Source organism: Stegodyphus dumicola, chromosome 4 (assembly GCF_044657685.1).
Source record: "Stegodyphus dumicola isolate Sdum_Otavi_A_Nest chromosome 4, ASM4465768v1".
Lineage (NCBI taxonomy): Eukaryota > Metazoa > Arthropoda > Arachnida > Araneae > Eresidae > Stegodyphus > Stegodyphus dumicola.
In genome coordinates this window covers 248,279,325-248,298,162 of record NC_140771.1, presented here as the reverse complement: position 1 = coordinate 248,298,162, position 18,838 = coordinate 248,279,325, and the positions used below count along the sequence as shown (strand labels likewise).

The 18,838-nt window shown below is 30.2% G+C and overlaps 1 protein-coding gene across 4 annotated transcripts in view; it reads left to right on the top strand.

The window, feature by feature from the left end:
- unc80 (unc80, NALCN channel complex subunit) overlaps positions 1–18,838 on the top strand; it is a 249,409-nt gene that overhangs the window by 50,443 nt on the left and 180,128 nt on the right. For all 4 annotated transcript variants that reach the window (XM_085816189.1, XM_085816190.1, XM_085816191.1 and 1 more), the window contains exons 13-15: positions 3,118–3,389; positions 11,680–11,921; positions 12,937–13,127. In XM_085816189.1, coding sequence (XP_085672315.1) covers positions 3,118–3,389; positions 11,680–11,921; positions 12,937–13,127 — 705 coding nt within the window. The remainder of the gene's footprint in view (positions 1–3,117; positions 3,390–11,679; positions 11,922–12,936; positions 13,128–18,838) is intronic.

Genomic DNA, 18,838 nt, shown 5'->3' with positions numbered 1-18,838 from the left:
GTGATTTAGCAGATGATGTTTTTCCGCTTTTCAAATATGCGGAATAAATCTTCGATACAGTACCTCTTGAAACACTAAAGACCTCGGCTACCTTGCTTATGGAAGCACCTACCATACGTGCTCCAACAATTTGCTCACGTTCGAAGTCTGTTAACTCTGACATAATGCAATGACAACCTCACATAACAGTACTCCGACAACAACTGAACTGTTTAGCACATTTACGAAGTTGTATAGGTGGCGTCAGTAGTCGAAGATGCCAGCGCCATCTACATATTTCATTAAAATCAATCTTTCTTTTCAAACATGCATTTTACAAGGTGTTTCCATATTTTTATCCATCCACTGTAGGACAGTCACTTAAAATGCCTTTGAGGGACCTTGGATACATCATGTAGTGCAGGAAATCAGCTATGCTGGAAGATGATTAAGAAATTATAGTGCTGTGTGCCACAATACCTGTGGATGCATTAAGCAACTGCTCAGCATTGAGCTATGTATCTGGGCTACTACTCTGACACTTTGCACTGTACAGATACAGGTGCAGAAAGATTATATTAAACCTAACCTAATTATATAAATGCTTATATTAATTATAATTAAATTCAGTATTGATACACACAATTTTCTTTTATTAAAGTATGTATATATTTTTTTGATGGACGTTGTATATATATATGTGCATCATTTGATCTCTAATTTAATACTTATTAAATATTTGTTGATGGCCTTTTTAATGCAGTGTACTTTCTCAACACTTTATTATATATATTTGTATTGTATAGAACTGTTTTATGTCTATTTATTTAATGAAAATATTAAAAATTATTCTTCAAAGAACAAATACTTTATATATTATGTTATTTAGTTCAGAAGTAGTTATAAAAATACTTTCTAACTTCATTATAAAAAATGATGTATTTATAATAATCGGGAAATGATTTACATACCATATTTGACGGCATATAAGACACACTGGCATATAAGATGCACCCTTATTTAGAAGGCCACACACATGTAGATGTAGAAAAAGTTATGTGTGTCTAGACCTTTATCCGGGCTAAAAATAGCATTCAGTATTGAAAGTTAACCTGTGTCCTTCACGTATAAGACGCAGGTAACTTTTTTTGAGACCACATTCACAAGTGCGTCTTATATGCCGTCAAATACGGTAAATTAAGAGGTCCATACAGTAGTCAATCAAGCTGCAGATGTATGTTTTGAGAAAAGTGGTGTCAAAGATTTTATTGTGAAATCAAATAGAAAAGAAAATTGTGGAAAGAAAAAATATATTTCTTTGCGAATGGCATTTCTGAAACTTCAAATCAATAATCTTCCTCTGTCTAATAGATAAAAGTTCTCAGTTTCTTTCAAATAAACCTCTAGAGTTATAAAGGTTTTTTATGCTGGAGACATGAAAATGAAGAATGTTCTCGCTGGGACTCGAAACCTGGACCTCTCGTATATGCGTAGAGCATGCTTCCATTTACACTACATAGACATGCAGAAAGGAGGAAGAAAATATCTTATATACTCCCCTTTTTAAAGGGTGCTTGGGGATTAGAGGGCCCGATCACCAAATCCTGCTGCTGAAAAACTATCATCCACCACCTTTGGTTTGAGCGCCGCTGTAAAGTCATTAGGGTTTTTGATACTGGAGACGTGAAAAATGAGCTGTGCTGTCACCGGGTTTCGAACCCCAAACCTCTGGAATGCTACATGTCGAGTTGCCACTTCAATCAACATACTACCTTTGCTGATTTTTCATCATTTCCTTATGCCGACTTTCAGCTTAGTTGGACTTGTGTTGTTCATCAGCTTATTCATCACTTGTTCTGAAGTATCTTTTATTGTCTTCAAATTCACCATTTCTGAATGCATTTCTTCACTCTTCCTGCAGCTTAAAAGAAATCCTGACTGCAGTCTTTTTCTTTTGGCCTGTGCAAGTCTGATGATTTTTTAGCATAGTTTTTTTGCCTGTTGCATTTTGTGCATTCATTCTTAAATGAGATTCTTCAGTTTTGTATTTTTTTTTCCTCCAAGAACTGCAGATCTTAAGTATTGCTGTATTGAAAGGTTAAACATGCATGTAAACATGTGTCTGATTTTTCTCACTTGCCTCTGTCGAGATTCTTTCTGTCTTTAGAAACTTGCGTAGGTATCTATTACATTTATTTGCCTCACATAAAAAGTCTTTTGAGGTTTGACTTTTGCAGATCCTTGTACTTTCTTCCATTGTTCTGCTATTATATCATGATTTCACTATGAACACTGTGTTTCCGTGATAGTACTGTCTGGTACCCTAGGATTCACACCAGAGAAAATATACAATGTTTGAGTCTGGCTTTTGCCCTTTTTTTGAGGAATGCCTCGAAGCCTTTCAAGGGAGCCTCGGAGACTACATCAATGGTACCAGAATCTCACAGGAGTGCACAAATAGTGGAATATCATATAAAATAAGTAGGAGCTAGTGCATCTTTTTAATGACTAGAATCATAGATCGGAATTAGAATTACTTCTAAACTTCCCTGGGAGGGCTGCGTAAGGGAAGGGTTGCCTTAGTCTGGAGAGTAGTTTAAGAAAATGGCTGCCTTGTATTTGTGGTGCACTTGTGGAAAACCATAGAACCTGCAATACAGTCAGCCATTTCATCAGGATATAAACCCATGGACTGCCAGTGTTCAGTGACATTGCCATCGGCTGCTGGTGGGCCATTTCTTTTTTTAAAAAATCCAAAATGTTGTATTACCAAATGATGTTTTTACAGCTGAGAACTGTGGCAAATTTTAAAGAGCATGGGTATTTACTTCTAGAGGTTTTAGAGACGTAAAGCGCCCCGTTTAGAAGGGAAAATACATTGTTTCTAAACTTCTACCAGGTACTGATGCTATCTACTTCTGAAACTCTTGCTATTACAGAGAGATATTTATGCTTTTGGATTCCTACATAATTTAATAACGAGTAGTTAATTTAACTAATCATTGCATACCACCTCTCAAATATCGCTCAAATGTTAAAAATTCTTTATACATAAACTATACTAGGATTGCAGATGTATTTAAGTAAACTTGCTTAATTTTGCATATATATTTAACTTTAAAAATTACTTTCTTTTAGGCTGTTCATTCAGTTACATTAGGTGATAGTTCTCTGTCAGTTCGGGTCTGTGAAACTGCACTTAACATGCTGGATCTTCTTTTATCATTTGGAATTATACAATCTAAGGAAGCAGATAAAGATCAAGAGCAGATGCTTAAATCTGATGATGCTCAAATGAGTACACCTGGAACTGAAAATAGTGCCCTTAGCCAAGTAGAAAAAGTGAAGCCAACTTCCGAGAAGAAAAAAGAATTAACTCTTCATCATTTATTTATGGATAGCTTATGGAGGTAAAGGTATTTTATAAATCCCCACCCCCACCAGGAATTAAAACCTTAACTACATTTTAAATAACACAAACATTCATGTTTTGGTATGTTTAAATCTTGTTAACATTCTTTATACAGTCAAAAGTCGTTAATTCGGACACCCATAATCCGGAATGATCTATAATCCGGACCTAAAAACTACAAACTTTCTGCGCATGCGTCGCGTTCACGCATGCGCACAGGCGTTTACGAGAGCACGTAAGACCCTTACGGCTGCGAATATGTTTGTGCGCATGCGCGTTTAATGTGTAACGGAGTTATACGCTAAGCTAAAATTATCTAATTCAGTTAATGTTGCAGATTGCGTTGTTCCTTAATCTTCGAATTGGATCCGGCTTATTATTTTTTGCAGACTGTTAGAGCAATTTTATAAAAGTAAGCTTGAACTTTCGATTATGTCAAATAGAATTTCCGATATATATTTACTACAAAGCGAAAGTATGTTTTGAAATCCGAAATCTGTTTATCAATTTCACGCTGCTCTGCGGCAGAGGGGGGGGGGCAGAAACGTCATTATTAGATTATGATAGATTAGAAAGATTATGTCAAATAGAATTTCCGATATATATTTACTGATATGTAATTTGTATCTACAAAGCGAAAGTATGTTTTGGAATCCGAAATCTGTTTATCAATTTCACGCTGCGGATTGGAAGTTGATCTGTCAGCACTATCCTTATCTTCAGGGCAGATGTTTTTATTTTATTTGGTTTATAATCGTACTAAGTGTAGTATTTAATCTCGATGTACTCCGTCTTTGATATGATTTAAATCAAGTTCCTCGTCATTATAATTCGCTTCCGATAGTGAAGAAAGTGACCCAGAGGTTATTGAAAACGAAAACATTTCGATTGACAAATTAGTCCGTATTCTCGACACAGCAATTATAGAACTTGAACAGCGGAACTTTGTAACTAAACAAGAAATTATGTCTGTTTAATAGAATTAAAGAGAAAGTATTATCACATGAAACGAAGCAACTTACATTGAAGGAAATGTTTAATAAAGTAAACAAATAAATATTAAGCTTTTTCTTTTTGTAAATTTTGATACCCTTTAGATCATAATTGTTCTTTATTTCATAAATTACGGTTTCATATTTTTAATTTTGTAATTTCTGCATGCCATCCTACCAGATTTAAACTGATGATCTATAATCCGGAAAAATCGATAATCCGGAATCGCCGAAGTCCCGACGAGTCCAGATTAACGACTTTTGACTGTATTATAAATTTTTGATAACTGGTGTGCGAAAGCATTTTTGCCGAAGTATTATAAGTAATCAAACAAAAAATAAATATTTAAGTAATCAAACAAAAATTCATAAGCAAAAAGTAAATTGTTTTTAGTTTTGAAGTTTATTTCTTTTGATTAATAATCCAATAATCATAGGAAAAGACTCATTATGAAAGAAATATTTTTCTTTTCATTTTTAATTTAGGCAAATAATGTTATGAAATGTCTATGTGCAAATACTGAAGCTTACCATTGTTTACTGGTATTTCAATTCTGTAGAATTCTCTAAATATACTATTTTCTTTTTGAAAAAAGTTGTATTGATCAACACTTTTTATCACAATTTGCATAACAGTGCTCATCACTTATTAACATCAGAACCTTTTTCTACACGGATATTTTATTTTTAGTTGCATACAAATGCAGACATTTTGCTCTTGAATTTGTATGGGACCCCTGAATATGATAGTCAAGTCTAAAATTAAATTGCTTCAAAGGGCCTTAGCCCAGAAAGGCTATTAATTTCATTTTTGTATTCACTATAAAAGTCTGAATCAGTTTTCAAATTGCTGCCACCAAATATTAGAGCTATGTATTATTATTAAAGAAATGAAATAATGAAGAATCTGGATGAATGTACTGTGACGATCAATCGTTGGTTAACTATCAGGTTTATATTAGAGAACTTCCTGTTCTTGTTGGAACATAACCGGAGTGTCCACCGAAATGGTCGGAAAGTGATCAAGGAAAAAACTTGTTAAGGACAATCTCCCTTATGCAGTTTCCTTGGGGAAAAAGTTTCCTTCATTGGATAAAGGTATAAAAGGTGCTTTTGTCTGATAAACGCCATAATAGTAAGTCGCATCATGCGACAGAAAGGCTGCTGTCTTTCCCTTTCTGTAACTGAGCTGTTATATTTACCTTTTATTTATCCAAGAAAACTTTTGTTAAGTTTCAAAATAAATATTTAAAAAGGTAACTGGTCTTTGTATTTCTATCAAGGAAATCTGGCAAATGTTACAGTATGTATGTTTCTTGCATTGTGAAAAAACAACAATACCTAGAGACATCAAATTTTGAATAACCTAGTCCTCCACTCGAATATGGGCATTTTGAAGGCCAAATTTGGAATTTGTTTTATTATCTATTTCATATTTTGCAAAACTTAATGAATTTTTGATTTACAAACTCAGTTATTTCAAAGTGTTCCATTAACATTAACATCGTGTACATCTTCAAGCATGGATATTTTATGCAAAGACATTACAATATCTAACAGTATTTTGTGTCAAATAACTATGTCGAATGTCTGTATCACTTTTCAAATCCTGTTTTGAATCCTCCATGAAAGAAAATCACCCCTTTGGATGTAATATAAAATTTGAAAGGTTTCAGTTTTTTATCTATTAATTATTGTTTATTTATTTATTTATATTTTATATTTTATGTTTTGTAATGATTATAATTTTTTCCTAAATGTAACTATAGGGACTGGAAGATTGTATAAAAATTAAATTTTACAATTTTTACTCAATAAATGTTTTGAATGTAAGACTACCCTAACACATTAAAAATACTTTTCTGATTGGAAGTACATTAGACTTTTGATCAATTATCTGGGTCAATGATGGGAGTGATGTCCCAAAAATTACAGCAGTTAAACATAAGAAAAAGGAATAGCCTATATTATAATTAACAGAAAAGTGCTGTTAAATCTTAAGCAATTTAATTTGAAGAATAACTTTACTTGATGATGTGAATTAAATCAGCATTAAAAATGAGAACAACATACTTCAAAGCAGGAATAAAAATATTTTTATTTATGTTACTTTTGTAATTTGATGGATGTCAGTGAGAACAGAACATTAATGGCTGTAAATTTGATTTATTTTTACAACTGAGCAATTTATTTTTTAGAGGTGATTCCAGATAATGTACAATGGAATTACTTTCTGTGGTAAATAAATATTCAGACACCATCTGCTACCTCTGCTGTCATCTCATGCATTTTCTTCTCCTATTCTTATTTCTAATAAAAATTTATGTATTATGGTTTGTAATAGTAATTTTTCTGTTTTTTCAAAGTTAATGAACATAACTTTCATTTAATACCAAGAATGGTATGCTGCATAAAAGTTTTCATAGACATGGTGTATGTAATATTACATATACATAATCATATATGTAATATTACATACACCATGCGTGCTGTAAAAATTATACCATCATTTTAGTGGTAAAAAACAAAATCAAATAAAAAAAAACTGAAATGTTTTAGATTTTAAATTATGTCTAAAGGGGTGTTTTTTTAGCATTTTTTGTGTTACCTTTATTTATTAAATGTCATGTTCTTCGCACTTAAACCATAAAATTCAGTTCAAGAGCAATATTGCAAAATAATTTTTTAATTAGCATATCTTAAGGATTTCCAATACACAATCTCGTGCGCTGGAGACAAAAATGTTTTTTTTTTTTCTGTACAACATTGCCATTGTTTGCTTTAAAATTCTTGAGTTTGTTAATCAGAAATTCATTAAAGTGTTGCAAAATATGAAATTGGTAATAAAACAAATTTCAGATTTTAAATTTGGGCTTCCAGATGCCCATATTTGGTAGAAGAAGATTACTTTATTCAAAATTTGATAGCTCTATGTACCATTGTTTTATCCCAGTGCAAGAAACATACATGCATTTATGGATATTCTTCATTATTTAATTTCTTTAAATATAACACAGGATGACAATATATGGTGGCAATAATTTGAAAAGTGAAACAACGCTTATAGTGAATCAACACAAAATGCCAAAATAAAATTAATAATCCTTTAGGACAAATTGCTCCTTTGGACTAATAATGTATGAATTATTATTATATGTTAATATATAGGTTACAAATAATAACCTAATATATGTAACTTTAAAGTTGCATGTTTTATTAACTGAGAAAAAATCATTATTACCATAGTGTTTGTCTCCGGGAATATCAAATAACAGAAATGATGTATTGAATGAGTATTCTTAGTTTGCATAATTTTGGAACTGTTCAATAGTTAACTATTAATTTACTCTGTAAAAATTATTATGAAACTTTTAGATTATAATATATAAATTACTTACCATGTTCATTGCATTCATACCTTATTTATCGCTACTTATATGAAAGTTTCTTAGTGTTAATTGTTGATAATGTCTTAATATTTTGTACTATCATGACAATTTATACCAAACCAACATAGTTGCAACAGATTAGCAGTAGTTGCAGTGAGAAATTTAATTGGCAGTTCTCAAAATAATGCTACAAAATGATACAAATTTGTCTGAAAATAAAAAAAAAAATTGCTCAACAAGGGAAATGTTTTCTGATTACTGTAAGTTTGTGAAGAAGGAATATTTATGCTTTATTTGGACCTTAACAAAGCTTTTTGCATTTTTGTACAATTTATTTGGCCATCATTGGATGTTCTTAACAAGGTTCTACAAAGCAGAATTCCATTAATTCATGTTAATTCATGTCAACAATTTATGATCTGTTTAAAGACATTTTATCAAAGTTTGTAAAACCAGTCTTTGTTTTGTCTTCTAATTCTATATATGATGTGATTTATGGTGAAATATAAAATAAAAAAAGATGAAGATTTGGTAATGGGGCTGCAACTAACAAAGTAGTAGAAAAACTTTCAGAGAAAGACAAAAATAAATTTTATTTCCACGTTAGAAGTTACATCTGCCAAATGTTTGATTACATACTATTACACAAATTTCCGATCAATGATGAAGTGATTTTGAATACTAAAGTTGAAGGTGTTTCTGCTTTAGCAAATGCATTTTTTTTTCCTGATATAAGCTATTTTTTTAATAGATTTCTAGTTTTACTTCATTTAGTCATGAAAGACGATTATATTGATGTTGCAACTGATAAATTGCAGTTTACAACTAGAAAACTCGGATAAAGTTATAAAACCAGCTAGGACTGACACCCAGTGGAGTTTAATTTTAAACCTGAAAGGTGCTGCTGGAATTTTAAAATGTAGTGAACTGTCTAGAATAATGTTGGCTATCCTGGCAATTCCCCAGAGTGTGAGAGGATTTTTCAGTGTTGTTACGCAAACAAGGAGTAAATTGAGATATAATATTAATAATGGCACATTAGAAAATTTTTTATTAGTAAAAGCAGGCCTACATGGCAATTGCTATGAACAAAATTATTAAGTTTCTTTCTTTACTGAAAGCAAAATGTACCACTGTTCATAGCATTTGTATGAAAACTGATTAAAGAATTATTTTTTTGCTAAAAGATGCAAATAATAAAAATGTTTTTTTTACATATAAGTATTTTTGTGCTGTTTGTATTTAAGAATTAGTTACGGAACTTTCAGATATTAATTAGTAATTATTTAAAGTTAATTCATTATTAAAAAATATATTTTTGTCATTTAAAAAAAAAAAAAAAAAAAAAAAAAACTTCTGATTTTTTGAGTGTCATAGGTTGGCAAGTAGGCATAGGCTAACAATGTGAAGGTTTAAATGTGGAAAATGTTTGTGATATGTTTTCGCTGCCTAATATAACAAGTCTGATTCAACCAGCGAACCAGGAAATTATCCAGAATATGAAAATGAACTACCTGTATGCTATTATACATTGATGTGTGAGCATTGAATGTAGTGTTCGGGATTTTCAGAAACAACTGACATTGAAAAATATGAGATTTACTTTGTGTGTTGCTTGGAAATACTATTAAGTAAAGATCATTGATCTATGTCGGTGAAAATTGTGACCTGTGATCATGTTCCTGGATGGCATGTTGAATAATGAAGATTCTCTTGAGTATAAAATAACTAGAAAACTCAGGGTCATACGGAATGACTGCTGTTCTAGATATTATAAATTGTAATTAAAATAATTTGTGCAAAGATGTCTGCTAATTCAAACTGAATTACCCAAGGCAGGCGGCGAGGACGCTCCTTTGGTTACTGCCTCCTTTTACTTGCTTAATTGCTTAAAGTAGAGTGCAATGAAGGAAACCACTGGTGGTACATTTCTTAAGAGCCACTGCTAGCTCAATTAATAAAGGTGATTTAAATAATAAAATGTTAATTCACATGTCAAAGATCTCTTTGTACACAACATTTCTTGTGTAGATCTTTTCATCATTTTTAAGCTCGCCCTGCAGAGGACCATCCATTATTTTTAATTTTACGTCCGTTCTTTCACGAACTCTTGAACAGGCAACATAAAGTTGACCATGTCCAAATGCAGGCTCAAGTAAAAAAATGCCAACACGCTTAAACGTTTGGCCGTGAGACTTACTAATGATCATAGCAAAGGCAAGTTTCACAGGAATTTGTCTACATCTCAATCAAAACGGCAACTCTGTGCCCTGGCAACTTCACCCCATTGGCTAGTACAGTTACTCAAGCAACCAATAAACTATCGGTGACAAACAGACACTTAAGCCGCATATAATAAAGATATTTATTTATTTCATTTTATTTGTTTTTTCATCGTTGGTGGTTTTTCCCGGTTGCATGTTTCCGAATTATATTATATATAGATGTTAAATTTATTTATTAAATGTTAAATGCACATGCTCTTGTATTTTTAAATTTTCTGGCTTAGCTTTCTTATAATATTTGTCACGCGCTGCAATGCGTGGGGAATAAAACAATTTACAGTTAAGCAAGCAAGCAATAAACTATCGCTGACAAACAGATGTTAAATTTATTTATTAAATGTTAAATGCACATGCTCTCGTATTTTTAATTTTTCTGGCTTAGCTTTCTCATAATATTCATCACGTGCTGCACTGCAAGGGGAATAAAACAATTTTCAGTTACGCAAGCAACCAATAAACTATCGGCGACAAACACTTAAGCCACATATATATAAGATATCTGGTGTCCTTGGCTGGCATGTCAAATTTAGGTACATATTTGGGGATAATTAGTATAAGTTAAGAGATGGTGCAAACTTCGGTGGATTCAAGTATCTGTTTTTGCCAAAGTCTATCGGATGATGACAGAATAATCAGATATATACTGTGAAAGTAGGAAGCTGGAGGGGGAAAGAATGAAGGTGAAGACAACGTGCAGAACAGGAAAGTTATGTGAATGGAAGCTGATGAAGGATTGCAGACTTTCATAAGTTTTGCTGTGAAATGTTTATCTTTGTTAGTACATGATGTTATGAAACTGCATTGTGTATACAGCAAATTTTAAAAGCTGCTGCGATAATCTTGTCAGTAGGCAGTCATGCAGTCATTCAAAGTTACAATGCATCACACTAAGAAATTCGTAACTTCCATGCGATAAAAGTAATGATAATTTTAAAGCACAGTTTAGTTTTTTTTTTTTTTTTTTTTTTTCTGAAATATAAAAACTTGTTTTTTATGTTTTAATTTATTTTAAATAATCTATATGATTTTTGATATTATATATTAATTGTGACCAATAGATTAAAAAAGCACAACCAATAGACTTCACATGCTGCAATTTCACAGAATATGAAGAAGTTCTAAAAATATATATTCATTTATCCTTTTGAAAGTTTCATATCAAAAACTGAAAGTTCCATTACTTTTGGTTAAAAGAGATTCTATTATATAATAAATCTAGCAATGAATAAATTGAATTAATTGTTGCAAGCTTTTAACTTAGAATGCTAACTACTTGTCTTTACATCATTTTGTCTTACCGATTTCTTCCTATCTAGTACATCGTGTCTAAGCACTGATTATTGATGGTCTTGGATGTAGAAATGATAAGATGTTGAAAACTACAATTTAATTCCCGAAAAATGTTGTGTGATATTAACAATACTACCATGTTTATAATGCAATTAATAAGTTCTTAGGTGGAGAAAAAGTTTAAATTGTAAATGAATTTCATTAATTCCCTCCCCTTTTTCTATAGAAATTTGAAATTTTGTGGTATATGACCTAAATCATAATTTACGTCAAATTTTTGTGATGTGTGAAGCTATGTTTGTTACTTTAAAAACTTGTTTATCTGTGCTTAGGATCTGCAAGTTCCTTGGATGTCCTCATAGTTGTGGAGAAGGCCATAGATGTAGGCCAACTACCGAGCTGTTGCGTATGCAGATATTGAATGCTTTTAATCGACTGTATGAAGCTGATCGAAAGCAATTTAGGAATTTTCTTCAGGATGTCATTAACAGCCGTCCATTGTTGGAAGTTATTGATTTTTTTCATAGTTTCATTGGCTTCTGCATGGAATCTGGATCACCAGTATCTCCACTGCGTAAGTGTAACCCATTTTATGTCCATTACAAGGGTAACCCATTATGTTATTATGTAACCATTTTAATAAAAACTAACCAAAACAACAACCTTGTGTTTAGTGCAGATGTTTAATTTCGCACATGCATATTAGACACTGCTCATTGATACACTGTTAACAATCTATTGCCATTTTTTGGCAAAGAAATTTGTTATGACTCATCAGTTGAGCAGGTTTTTTAAAATTTCAGGAAGTATTGTTTGGTAATACCAGTTCATAAGTGCTAACTCTCCTCGTTTTTCAACACATCTCCCAGTCTCTCAGTAGATCACCATTTTTCTCAGTTTTAAATTTTTAGCCTATTAAGGATAATATTTCCAGCAGTAACAGAAATTTATTGAAATAATCTCAAGGGGATGGGGTTAGTTTTTTCCAAGAGCTCGAGTAGACAATAATTGCTAATCATGCTTTAAAGAGTGGCAACACAAAGTTTTTAAATTGCCAAGTTTTTAACCAAAAGTTCATTAAATTAATGTAAAGTATATTTATATGAAGGGAGTGGACACCATGGGATGTTTTTTGAGAAATCAAAGTAGACAGTGATCTTGTTTTGAACATCAAGTGAATATTCTCAGTTTGGCACGAAAGGTTGCCCAGACTGGATTTGAGTGGCACTGGCAATAATTAATATAAAGAAAATTGTATGTGGGTTAGTCTAAAATGCTATGTAGTTATTTTCTAGTTATGTAATATTTACTGGTAAATCCTTGATATGTGAGTTTTTAGACTCGTATTGTGATGGTTAAATCATGCCGTAATGAGAATTAAGTAGTTTCAACAAGTATATTTTTTTATTCTTATGTGAGTGATGAAGATGCAGCTTATTTAAAGGTCTATAATTATAAATGGTTTGTATAATCGTAAAAATTTGGATGCCAAATCTAGCCAAAAATTTTGTTGAATATCTATTAGTTTAATCAACTGTCTATATATTTCTCCTAAAAATGTTTACTGTTATTAATTTTTTTCCTTGTAGCTCCAAAACGAGCCAGTACATCGGGTAGTCAAGAGAATAATTTCAGGCATTCCTATGCAAATAATTTTGGTGCTGGTGCTGGAAAACCTGGTGTTCGAGATGCAGAAGACCTTGTTATAAGTAATTCTTTCAAAGCTGTAGTTTCTCGTCTTGTCCTTGCCCGAAAAGATCTGAAAAGCCAAGAAAACTTGGTATTTCATTTTTTATTCTCATTTTATAATTAATAGTGATTTTCGTTTTTACTTATTTATGTTTGCTTTAAAATTATTATCCTATTTCTTACTGACTTTATAAAAGAAAATATTTCAGGTTATGTCCTTAAATAAAATTTCATATTAATTTGCTATGCTTTTCCAAATTTGTAATGCTCCAAATGCTATTCATTTAAAGAGTTGTGCCTAGTTTCTCTCTACTCTGGGCACAAAAAATTATGCTCTTCTGTGTGCAGTAAAAGTTAAATGTGCAGTAAAAGTATGCTATTTTATTATATAAATCTTAATGTAATTATTTAAATCACCATGATATAATTCAATATTTAAGTGATGTGATTGCTTTAGGAATTTTTAATAATTTAATGATAGGGGAAAAAATCGAGTAAACAATAAATATAAGGAATCATATATAGCCTCAATAATGTTTGTTAGTGCCTTAGATGTTTTAATTTACCTATTATATTTTGTTCTTCTTGAAAAAAGCTGTCATTCTCATGTATTTTCTTCTTTTTTTTTAATTGATTGCCATTTGATATTGATTTTGAAAAATATAAATATATTCAATACTTACCACAAGCATATTTAACATTTGTTATCTGAAAAAATAAAATGGCTACAAGTTTTAGTTCCTTAAATACTGATCTTAGCTATATACTTTCCATTACAGAATTTTTCAAAATATGATAGAGATTTTTATGAAAACATGCACATGAGACATTTTCATAAAACAGATATAAAATGTAACATTTTATGCAATCCCAGGAGAGCAAGTGTAATTAGTAAAATATTCTATATGCTTTGCTCAGTTAGAAATCATATGTTTTACCTGCAGAATTTGCAGAGGTAATCATAATTAGTTTTTTCCTGATCCATACTACAAATTTGATAACTACTGCTATTTTGCTCAGTCATTCTAGCCATGTTCAGCTATTTCTGTTTTGCAATTATATTGCTAAATTTTGTTCAAAATACTGAATTTTTTCTCTCTGATAATAAATTTGCTGCTGATTATATCTTTTGTACATAAAATTATGGAACTCTTTTATATGCTTTTATATTTATAAAATCCTTTCAGTCACAGTACTGAAACTGCTTTTACACAATTCTGTATCTTATTTTGAGAGACCTTTTAATTAAAATACAATGTGTCTAGGCTGAATTTTAATGAAATAAAGTTTGTAGCCACTCTTTTGAATATACTATTTATTTTTATATTGAATTATATTAATTCAAACTTGTCCAAAAATAAAATGAAAATAGTTTTAGCTTTTCTTTTTACATCTAACAATATACTGTATGAGTAATTAAATGTTAATTTTAATAATGAAAGTTCTTATTAGAAACTTTTGTATGAAGTTTTATGTAAGGAAACTGCAATGCTGCCAAAATTGAATTAATTTTAGTAATTTGTTTTTATTTCATCTACGGTTGTTCATAAACAACAAAAACCATGTTAATTCTTTTTCAGGAATTTAAGGACAAGTATACAGTGAAAAATAATATGTTAAAAATCTCTTACTAGGTCTATAAATATTTACATGGCCATTTAAAATCACAAATAAATTAATTCATATATTATTAATTTTTGCTTAGTTTAATTAATTCGTATATAAAATAGAGATCTTATTCACTTATAAAATTCATGTGCTAAGAAATGCTGGCATACTTCTTTATTGGATGTAGTTAATTCCTCGTATTATTTGAATAAATTAAAAGTGAGAATATTTGTATTTCAATAAATTTTTACAGTTAGAAGATAAAGTAATAAAACTTCATAAGAATATTAATTTAATAAAGTATTTTTAATCTTTGAAAACTTATAAATTACTTGTGAATAAAAACACTAGTAAATCATTGACGAAAATCATTGAATTGCATTTAAGGGGGGGAGTCAGCCTCGAACTATTCAGATTTATTTATTAACCAATAAAAGTTCAGAATGATGTCAAATAAATCAAAATTTGAAATTAAATATCTCATTCAATTTTTGTTGCAAAGGAATATTAATAAATATAAAAAAAATTAGATTTTCTATTTTTATACAATTTTAATTTTTTTAAATTTGGAATACAAACACCAGAATCTTTGCATCATTTAAAACATTCTTATAGTTGCAAGTGTATGTCTATGATCAACCATTACAATATATATATGTAATAAGATGACTTGGTGGAAAGTTGCAACAGATTGGCCATTGGAAAGGCTTAACTGCATAGTTAGAAAGATGACACTTGAAGACAAACATAACGGTAAATTCCATACATAATTTTATTCCTTGATAATGCATATCATCACTATAGGAGCACTATGCACCCCACAATTTTATACAACTTAGATTTCTTAAATAAAGAACAAAAATTGGAAAGTCACACAGCGAAAAGAAGCAGGAGTGGAGAGGGAAGAGAGGGAAAGTTGTGAAGCAAAAGGCAATTACCTTTTATACAGAATTCCATTTCAGATTACATGACAGATTAATGTCCAGATATTGGGCTCAGATTTCATCAATAAGTGCACATAAGTAACTGCAATATATCATGCAAATAAGTGCACATCAGGAACTGCAATCATAGGAACATCAATAAGTATACATCAGGAGTTAGAAAAAATATTTAGAATGAAAACTGAACTTAAAAGTCTATTATTAATTTATTATTTGAAAGACAGATATTTTATATTTTACATATATATATATTCACATTTCTTACTTTTTGCTGGTAATTAAATACCCTTTTTTAGTGATTGGCGTGATGAAAGTAAGTTAATCATCTCACCTTTGTCCTAGTTCTGCTTATTTGCAATACTAATATGTTTTCTAAAGTGGGAAGGGTGAGGAATATGCACCTTTTTGTTTTTATAAGCTATTATTTAGCTCACTCCTGGGTATTTGTTGTTGTGGTCAAAAGGTTTTCATAGATTTTTAAACCTATTCCTGATAAGCTATCAAAATCTAAATTTGTGACACACTCTGTTTTGTGGATGACTGTATAATTTTTAAGCCATTTTTTTTTTCAAAATTAAATTTAAATTTCATAAAATTTAATGCTTTAATACAATATGTTGCATATATCTTCATTTAATTAAAAAATAAAAATTTCAGAAATTTGCTATTTACACCATCAGATAGGGTGGGAAAAATATTTTAAATGAAATTTGTAACATAATTTTGGACTATTTGGTAAATTTTTTGAAAATTGCTTGATTCTTTTCCTTTTTCGGCTATTTGATGCTCATGATTTTAAAACTTCAACATTTGAAAACGTATCAGTCACAAAGTTTTGAAATTTTCACAGATATATTTTATATTTCACAGATATTTGAAATTTTCACAGATTATGTCATTTCCCTTGCTGCAAAAAAGTTAAGTTTACTATCGAATTTTATTTTTTCCATTCTGTAAATAGAATAGCTCTACCTTTTTAATAGATAAGTTTTAAATTTTGTTAAATTTTATTAATCTCAAAAACAACAGGTTTGATTAGCACTTAAAATGATTTGCAACGAAATCTACAACATCATTTGAACTTTTTGCATTTTGGAAGTTTATATACATTTTTCTCAGTATTTCAATTCAGTTGCTTTCCTTAATTTTATTTCCTTAATTTTGTTAAAAACTGTATTTCTTTATAGAACTTTTAATTTCGAACATTCAAAAAGTATCTGTTGTAAATATTTGAAATTTTCCAAGGTTATTAAACAAAGTCTTCACTTTCTTTCCAGACAATAATGATAAAGCAATAATAATAAAACAAAATATTGATTAGGCAAATTTCTAAAAGTTTGTTTTTAACTAGTTGCCCTTTTTATAAGATTTTATTTAACTCACTGATGGTATGTATCATGATGGCCAAAACTTTACTGTCCATTTTTACACTATTCCTTGATTAGCTGTTGAGTACAAAATTTGCACACATATTCATTGTTGATGAAGTAAAGGAATTGTTATACATTGTTGAAATATGATTTTTCAACAATGTACTAGGGTTGCTGTTTATATTTCTGGCCTTGGCAACAGTAAGTGTTGCTGGAGGACCACAGAGGATTCCAATTGAAAGTTTGATATTTTTAACCATATTGTCTTCAGAATGTTTTGCTGTTTTAGCATGATTTGTGTTGTTTACAGAAAAACAAAACATTCATCCTGGGCAAAAAATGGAATAGACTTGTGGACATTTTCGTGTGATTAGTTTTCAGAACTTTCAGTGTGGATTATCAAGACAAGAGTGTTTTGATGAATTTAATTCTTTATGCAGCAATAAAGCCCCATCCTACAACACTGTAAAAAACTGGTAACATCATTTTACAGAGCTGCTTGCCGACTAATGGCAGAAATGCCAAAAAGAGAGGCGTAGGATTTAAAAAAAAAAAAAAAAAAAAAAAAGGAAAATCTGAACTGTTTCAGATTTTAAATTACTTCCAAAGGGGCATTTTTTTAACATTTTGTATATTAAATTTGTTTATTAAATATCACGTTCTTTGCCTTAAACCATAAAATTCAGTTAAACAGCAATATCCCAAAATGGTTTTAAAATGAGCATATCTTTAGAGTTTCTGATGCAGAGACTCATGTGCTGGAGATAAAAATGTTTTTTCTGTACAATGTTGCCTTTGCTCGCTTTGAAGTCCTTGAGTTTGTTAATCAAAAATTCATTAAAGTTTTACAAAATAGGAAATCGATAATAAAACAAATTCCAAATTTCAAATTTGAGCTTCCACATGCCCATATTCGTGGGAGGAATATTCGTCGTTCAAAATTTGATGGCTTTATGTACCTTTATTTTATCAGAAAGCGAGAAATATACATACATTTATGCATATTTTTCATTATTTAATTTCTTTAACACAGGGTGATAATACTTTGTAGCAACAGTTTGAAAAGTTATTCACCGTTTGTAGTGAATTGACGCAAAATCGCAAAACGAAAACAAGTCCTTCAGAGACAAAGCCCCTTAGGACTAAAAAGATTGTACAATTATTCTCTTCCTCTACCTTTGGATTTCTTTGTTTATCTTTTTCAAATGTTCTTGAATGATGACTTATATTTTGGTGCCCATAGAACTTTTGATAGAATGATAATTTTTTCATTATCATTTGTTATTTTTGTGTAAAATTAATTTTTTTATGACTACATCCTTCTTATCAAGACAAGAGTGCAATATTATCTTGAGTACAATCTTGCAATCTTTGTAGTCATTATGGTTCTAAAAATTTGGTTTATTTTGCAGACTTTCTGTTTCAGGTCTTTTTTCATGACATTAATAATAGTAATCAATAAGTCAAATTTTTTGTATTTTATCACCTAAGAGGTTAATAACCATAAACTTTCATAACCATAAACATGATTAATAACCATAAACTTTCAAAGAGATAAATTTTTGTGGTGCTTAAGAATGGCATTTTTGATTTCTTCATGTAAAAATAAGTATTATGGAAGAAAAAACTTCACCCCTATAGGCAACTTATAGGATATATAATTTTTATTTTTCTGTTATAATCAGAAACATGACTTAGAACATTCTATAGCTAAGCTCCGTCCTTTGATAAATATGAAACATTCTACTCCTGAAAAATGTAGAAAAAGTTAAAAAGGGCTAATTGTCCGCACCATTGTAACTGAAAAATGTATTTCTATAAATGTTTATAAAGGATTACAAAAAAAAAAAAAAAAAAAAAAGTATATATATTTTGGAAAA